General features: G+C 41.4%; 1 protein-coding gene across 1 annotated transcript in view; it reads right to left on the minus strand.

Annotated features, from left to right (window-relative positions):
* LOC116365185 (thyrotropin-releasing hormone-degrading ectoenzyme-like) overlaps positions 1–4,614 on the minus strand; it is a gene marked incomplete at its 5' end in the record, with an annotated part of 30,565 nt that extends 25,951 nt beyond the window's left edge. The window contains one exon of the mRNA XM_031817898.1: positions 4,341–4,614. Coding sequence (XP_031673758.1) covers positions 4,341–4,614 — 274 coding nt within the window. The remainder of the gene's footprint in view (positions 1–4,340) is intronic.
* Positions 4,615–8,140: the final 3,526 nt, after the last annotated feature.

Consider the following 8,140-nt stretch of genomic DNA (forward strand, 5'->3'; position numbering starts at 1 on the left):
GGCGATGTCCCTGTAATGAGGGATAGGAGGACTACAGGCGGCGTTGTGTGGTGTGTGTGTGTGTGTGTGTGTGTGTGTGTGTGTGTGTATGGAGATATTGGGCAATGCCCTTGGATAATGACAGTGGAAATGAATGGGGAGTAATTAAAGTGGGATGACGAAGATCATGATGGCGATGATGATGATGAAGGACGAGGAGGAGGAGGGTGAACCCAAGGTTAACAAGAAGGGAAGGTGGGAAAGTTGTCAAGATAACGAAGATAATTGTCTGAAGGAGAGGAGAGGACACCGGCTGAATACTGTTTTCAATAGCTAACATTGACTACATCCCAAATGGCTCCCTATTCCCCGTATAGGGCACTACTTCTGAACAGAGCTCTATGGGCCGTAGTGCACTTCATAGGGCAAAGTGAGCCATTTGGGACATCACCATTGTTGCTGTTCTGTAAATAAGGTCAGGCATGATGTCTCCTCTCTTCTTTGAAGCAGACAAGCTGCCAAAATGGTTCAGACACTGCAAAGCTTTTTGAATGGCAGCTCTCAAACTGGCACGTAGTATGAGGAGCTCTTTAGAAGGTGTTAGTAGTATGAGGAGCTCTTTAGAAGGTGTCTGTAGTATGAGGAGCTCTTTAGAAGGTGTTAGTAGTATGAGGAGCTCTTTAGAAGGTGTCTGTAGTATGAGGAGCTCTTTAGAAGGTGTTAGTAGTATGAGGAGCTCTTTAGAAGGTGTTAGTAGTATGAGGAGCTCTTTAGAAGGTGTTAGTAGTATGAGGAGCTCTTTAGAAGGTGTTAGTAGTATGAGGAGCTCTTTAGAAGGTGTCTGTAGTATGAGGAGCTCTTTAGAAGGTGTTAGTAGTATGAGGAGCTCTTTAGAAGGTGTTAGTAGTATGAGGAGCTCTTTAGAAGGTGTTAGTAGTATGAGGAGCTCTTTAGAAGGTGTTAGTAGTATGAGGAGCTCTTTAGAAGGTGTTAGTAGTATGAGGAGCTCTTTAGAAGGTGTCTGTAGTATGAGGAGCTCTTTAGAAGGTGTTAGTAGTATGAGGAGCTCTTTAGAAGGTGTTAGTAGTATGAGGAGCTCTTTAGAAGGTGTCTGTAGTATGAGGAGCTCTTTAGAAGGTGTTAGTAGTATGAGAAGCTCTTTAGAAGGTGTTAGTAGTATGAGGAGCTCTTTAGAAGGTGTTAGTAGTATGAGGAGCTCTTTAGAAGGTGTTAGTAGTATGAGGAGCTCTTTAGAAGGTGTTAGTAGTATGAGGAGCTCTTTAGAAGGTGTTAGTAGTGATGACAGTATTACCTCTTTAGAAGGTGTTAGTAGTGATGACAGTATTAACTCTTTAGGTGTTTGTAATGATGACAGTATTAACTCTTTAGAAGGTGTCTGTAGTATGAGGAGCTCTTTAGAAGGTGTCTGTAGTATGAGGAGCTCTTTAGAAGGTGTTAGTAGTATGAGGAGCTCTTTAGAAGGTGTTTGTAGTATGAGGAGCTCTTTAGAAGGTGTCTGTAGTATGAGGAGCTCTTTAGAAGGTGTTAGTAGTATGAGGAGCTCTTTAGAAGGTGCCTGTAGTATGAGGAGCTCTTTAGAAGGTGTTAGTAGTATGAGGAGCTCTTTAGAAGGTGTCTGTAGTATGAGGAGCTCTTTAGAAGGTGTTAGTAGTATGAGGAGCTCTTTAGAAGGTGTTAGTAGTATGAGGAGCTCTTTAGAAGGTGTTAGTAGTATGAGGAGCTCTTTAGAAGGTGTCTGTAGTATGAGGAGCTCTTTAGAAGGTGTTAGTAGTATGAGGAGCTCTTTAGAAGGTGTTAGTAGTATGAGGAGCTCTTTAGAAGGTGTTAGTAGTATGAGGAGCTCTTTAGAAGGTGTTAGTAGTATGAGGAGCTCTTTAGCAGGTGTTAGTAGTATGAGGAGCTCTTTAGAAGGTGTCTGTAGTATGAGGAGCTCTTTAGAAGGTGTTAGTAGTATGAGGAGCTCTTTAGAAGGTGTTAGTAGTATGAGGAGCTCTTTAGAAGGTGTTAGTAGTATGAGGAGCTCTTTAGAAGGTGTCTGTAGTATGAGGAGCTCTTTAGAAGGTGTTAGTAGTATGAGAAGCTCTTTAGAAGGTGTTAGTAGTATGAGGAGCTCTTTAGAAGGTGTTAGTAGTATGAGGAGCTCTTTAGAAGGTGTTAGTAGTATGAGGAGCTCTTTAGAAGGTGTTAGTAGTATGAGGAGCTCTTTAGAAGGTGTTAGTAGTGATGACAGTATTACCTCTTTAGAAGGTGTTTGTAGTGATGACAGTATTAACTCTTTAGGTGTTTGTAGTGATGACAGTATTAACTCTTTAGAAGGTGTTAGTAGTGATAACAGTATTAACTCTTTAGGTGTTTGTAATGATGACAGTATTAACTCTTTAGAAGGTGTCTGTAGTATGAGGAGCTCTTTAGAAGGTGTCTGTAGTATGAGGAGCTCTTTAGAAGGTGTTAGTAGTATGAGGAGCTCTTTAGAAGGTGTTTGTAGTATGAGGAGCTCTTTAGAAGGTGTCTGTAGTATGAGGAGCTCTTTAGAAGGTGTTAGTAGTATGAGGAGCTCTTTAGAAGGTGCCTGTAGTATGAGGAGCTCTTTAGAAGGTGTTAGTAGTATGAGGAGCTCTTTAGAAGGTGTCTGTAGTATGAGGAGCTCTTTAGAAGGTGTTAGTAGTATGAGGAGCTCTTTAGAAGGTGTTAGTAGTATGAGGAGCTCTTTAGAAGGTGTTAGTAGTATGAGGAGCTCTTTAGAAGGTGCCTGTAGTATGAGGAGCTCTTTAGAAGGTGTTAGTAGTATGAGGAGCTCTTTAGAAGGTGTCTGTAGTATGAGGAGCTCTTTAGAAGGTGTTAGTAGTATGAGGAGCTCTTTAGAAGGTGTTAGTAGTATGAGGAGCTCTTTAGAAGGTGTTAGTAGTATGAGGAGCTCTTTAGAAGGTGTTAGTAGTATGAGGAGCTCTTTAGAAGGTGTCTGTAGTATGAGGAGCTCTTTAGAAGGTGTTTGTAGTGATGACAGTATTAACTCTTTAGAAGGTGTTAGTAGTGATGACAGTATTAACTCTAGGTGTTTGTAGTGATGACAGTATTAACTCTTTAGAAGGTGTCTGTAGTGATGACAGTATTACCTCTTTAGAAGGTGTTAGTAGTGATGACAGTATTACCTCTTTAGAAGGTGTTTGTAGTGATGACAGTATTAACTCTTTAGGTGTTTGTAGTGATGACAGTATTAACTCTTTAGAAGGTGTTTGTAGTGATGACAGTATTAACTCTTTAGAAGGTGTTAGTAGTGATGACAGTATTACCTCTTTAGAAGGTGTCGGTAGTGATGACAGTATTACCTCTTTAGAAGGTGTTTGTAGTGATGACAGTATTAACTCTTTAGAAGGTGTCTGTAGTGATGACAGTATTAACTCTTTAGAAGGTGTTAGTAGTGATGACAGTATTAACTCTTTAGAAGGTGTTAGTAGTGATGACAGTATTACCTCTTTAGAAGGTGTTTGTAGTGATGACAGCATTAACTCTTTAGAAGGTGTTAGTAGTGATGACAGTATTAACTCTTTAGAAGGTGTTAGTAGTGATGACAGTATTAACTCTTTAGAAGGTGTTAGTAGTGATAACAGTATTAACTCTAGGTGTTAGTAGTGATGACAGTATTAACTCTTTAGAAGGTGTTTGTAGTGATGACAGTGTTGGTGGGAAACAGCAGCAGTCTACTCCACATGTCAGTATCAAGGTTAATCAATAGATAGACATACTAAAGGACAAAGTGTGCTATATCCTCAGACTTGATGGGTAAGTAGACAGGTTGTCGTGAGTTATGTCATCTTAATGTAGGGTTAGGTCATGAGGATACAGCTAGTGGAGAGAACAGGCTGTATGTCTCTGACTGCTGGACACAGTGTTTCTTTTGGAAACAGCAATGCTGTGTTTCCAAGACAGTTTTCCCCTTGGGCACAATAAAGTTGATCTTATCTTCTGACATTAAGTCCCCACCACTCCACTGTTGGACGTTAGAGAGCCTGTTGTGGCCTCACATCCCAATGAGGATGAACAGGATTCAGTCAGTCAGTAAGACTGTAACTCACCACCACTCCACTGTTGGATGTGTAGTTACAGACTACCCAGGGTTAAGGTTAAGGTTAGGCTAAGGTCAAGGTTAGGGTTAGGGGGTCACTAGTGTAACTCACCACCACTCCACTGTCAGTGGATACCCCTCTGTAGGTGCAGTTACAGACTACCCAGGGTTAAGGTTAGGGTTAAGGTTAGGGTTAGGGTTAGGGTTAGGCTAAGGTTAGGGTCAAGGTCAAGGTCAAGGTCAGGGTTAGGGTTAGGGGGTCACTAGTGTAACTCACCACCACTCCACTGTCAGTGGTCACCTCTCTGTAGGTAAAGTTACAGACGGCCCAGGCCAGGTAGTAGGTGGACATACGAGGAGTCCTGGAGAAGTGGTTGGTCACCCAGCCATCATCATCAGAGATGGAGGCCTCTACAGGCATGTTGGAGAGAGAGAGGTAGGACGCATCGTGTCCCAGGCTGACCCGGAACGTGGCCTTGTAGATGGGCTCATCAAAACACGGAAAGGCCTTTCTGGCGTGGGTGGGGGAGAACTGTGTCACCGCCATGTACCTGGAGAGGGGGGGGGGGGGGGGGAGAAAAGAAAGATAGGGGAGGGATAGAGAAGAGAGAGAGAGGGGGGGGGGAAGAAAGATAGAAGGGGCAGGAGAGGGAGAGAAGAGAGAGGGAGAGGGATAGAGAAGAGAGAGAGTGGAGGGAGAGAGAAGAGAGAGAGGGGAGAGAGAGAGGGAGGGAGAGGAAGAGAGAGAGGGAGGGAGAGGAAGAGAAGAGAGAGAGGGAGATGGAGAGAGAACAGATTTAGAGAATAACAGTAAAACAGAGAGATGTAGAGGAGTAAAGGGAGAGAGAGAAAGAAAGAGAGAGAAAGAAAGAGAGGGAGGGAGAGAGGGGCGGGAAGAGTGTGAGAGAGAGGGGAGGAGGAGGGGGAGGGAAAGGGGACAGGGGGAGAGAGAGCAAAGAGTTAGTTTCACATTAGATTAGGAGATAAAAGGAACCTAATGGCCGAGAGATGTTCTATACTTAGAAAATAATAATTTCATCTTGACTATTGCCTTCTTGTCACCCTGGAAAACTGATGAGCTCTGAGTTCACGTTGAAACAGATAGAACCCCTGTTTTGGTTTTATATCACTGAAAGTGCTCCAGAATCTGTCACAGTGGAGTAAAGGCCGTACCAGTTTGTCTTTGCTCCGAGCAGAACTCGGCTGGGTGAAGTCTGTACTCAGGTTCTCCTTTACAATGCATTTGTTTGAAAAAAAACACAAGAAAAAAGCATCAATATTAATGTTTGTCCCTCTTGAGCTGCCGTAGCAACAACATAGCCAGTACACTTCCTAAAAATAGTCTGAATTTATCTAAGAATACTCAAGACATCTGTCATTTTTGCAGAGGAAGTCTTTGCAGAGGAAGCAATTTAACATCTAAATGTTTGACGCAGTATTTCTCAAGTGAAAAAAATATGTATGAAAACTAGTGGTCTGTCGTTGAATGACAACAAACACTTAATTGAAAAATCCCTATTGTTGACCAATCTCTGACGAAGGGGGTAGACACCAAAATGAACAAAAACATCACAAAATGTACAGTTTGGATGAACGGTTTCGACTGGGAAGCAGACAGTAAGTTTTAGTAATCGCAGAAACACGGGTGAAAAGTATTTAAAATACTTCCCAGTTGGTCGAGATTTTTCCTGTGCAAATACACTGACCTACAGAACCAGTCAAACGTTTGGACACAACGACTCATTCCACGGTTTCTTTATTTTGTACTATTTTCTACATTTTAGAGCAACAGTGAAGACATCAAAACTATGAAATAACACATATGGAGTCATGTAGTAACCAAAAAAGTGTTAAACATATTATATATATTTAGAGCCTGTAGGTGAGCATTTGTTACGGTTTTCTTCATCTGAAGGAGAGGCGGACCAAAATGCGGCAATCCATGTTTATTAAACTGAAGAAACACGAATCTAAATACAAACAAAACAACGTAACGAAAACCGAAACAGCCTCATACTGGTGCAAATAAACACAGAACAAGGACATCAGGACACAGAGACAGGAACAATCACCCACAAAACACTCAAAGAATATGGCTGCCTAAATATGGTTCCCAATCAGAGACAACGATAAACACCTGCCTCTGATTGAGAACCACTCTAGGCAAACATAGACTTACCTAGACAACCCCACTATACCACAATCCCAATACCTACGAAAAAAAACCAAGACAAAACACACCACATAATAAACCCATGTCACACCCTGGCCTAACCAAAATAATAAAGAAAACACAGAATACTAAGGCCAGGGCGTGACACCATTTCCCTGTAAGGTCTACTACACCTGCTGTATTCAGCATTTCACTGTGAGGTCTACTACACCTGTTGTATTCAGCATTTCACTGTAAGGTCTACTACACCTGTTGTATTCAGCATTTCACTGTAAGGTCTACTACACCTGCTGTATTCAGCATTTCACTGTAAGGTCTACTACACCTGCTGTATTCAGCATTTCACTGTGAGGTCTACTACACCTGTTGTATTCATCATTTCACTGTAAGGTCTACTACACCTGTTGTATTCAGCATTTCACTGTAAGGTCTACTACACCTGTTGTATTCATCATTTCACTGTAAGGTCTACTACACCTGTTGTATTCAGCATTTCACTGTAAGGTCTACTACACCTGTTGTATTCAGCATTTCACTGTAAGGTCTACTACACCTGTTGTATTCAGCATTTCACTGTAAGGTCTACTACACCTGTTGTATTCAGCATTTCACTGTAAGGTCTACTACACCTGTTGTATTCAGCATTTCACTGTAAGGTCTACTACACCTGCTGTATTCAGCATTTCACTGTAAGGTCTACTACACCTGCTGTATTCAGCATTTCACTGTGAGGTCTACTACACCTGTTGTATTCATCATTTCACTGTAAGGTCTACTACACCTGTTGTATTCAGCATTTCACTGTAAGGTCTACTACACCTGTTGTATTCATCATTTCACTGTAAGGTCTACTACACCTGTTGTATTCAGCATTTCACTGTAAGGTCTACTACACCTGTTGTATTCAGCATTTCACTGTAAGGTCTACTACACCTGTTGTATTCAGCATTTCACTGTAAGGTCTACTACACCTGTTGTATTCAGCATTTCACTGTAAGGTCTACTACACCTGTTGTATTCAGCATTTCACTGTAAGGTCTACTACACCTGTTGTATTCAGCATTTCACTGTAAGGTCTACTACACCTGTTGTATTCAGCATTTCACTGTAAGGTCTACTACACCTGTTGTATTCAGCATTTCACTGTAAGGTCTACTACACCTGTTGTATTCAGCATTTCACTGTAAGGTCTACTACACCTGTTGTATTCAGCATTTCACTGTAAGGTCTACTACACCTGTTGTATTCAGCATTTCACTGTAAGGTCTACTACACCTGTTGTATTCAGCATTTCACTGTAAGGTCTACTACACCTGTTGTATTCAGCATTTCACTGTAAGGTCTACTACACCTGTTGTATTCAGCATTTCACTGTAAGGTCTACTACACCTGTTGTATTCAGCATTTCAATGTAAGGTCTACTACACCTGTTGTATTCAGCATTTCACTGTAAGGTCTACTACACCTGTTGTATTCAGCATTTCACTGTAAGGTCTACTACACCTGTTGTATTCAGCATTTCCCTGTAAGGTCTACTACACCTGTTGTATTCAGCATTTCACTGTAAGGTCTACTACACCTGTTGTATTCAGCATTTCACTGTAAGGTCTACTACACCTGTTGTATTCAGCATTTCAATGTAAGGTCTACTACACCTGTTGTATTCATCATTTCACTGTAAGGTCTACTACACCTGTTGTATTCAGCATTTCACTGTAAGGTCTACTACACCTGTTGTATTCAGCATTTCCCTGTAAGGTCTACTACACCTGTTGTATTCAGCATTTCACTGTAAGGTCTACTACACCTGTTGTATTCAGCATTTCACTGTAAGGTCTACCTGTTGTATTCGGTGACAAATAAACTTTGATTTGATTTAGTAATTTAAAAAGTGTTAAAATAAA

This window comes from Oncorhynchus kisutch, unplaced genomic scaffold (assembly GCF_002021735.2).
Source record: "Oncorhynchus kisutch isolate 150728-3 unplaced genomic scaffold, Okis_V2 scaffold1187, whole genome shotgun sequence".
Lineage (NCBI taxonomy): Eukaryota > Metazoa > Chordata > Actinopteri > Salmoniformes > Salmonidae > Oncorhynchus > Oncorhynchus kisutch.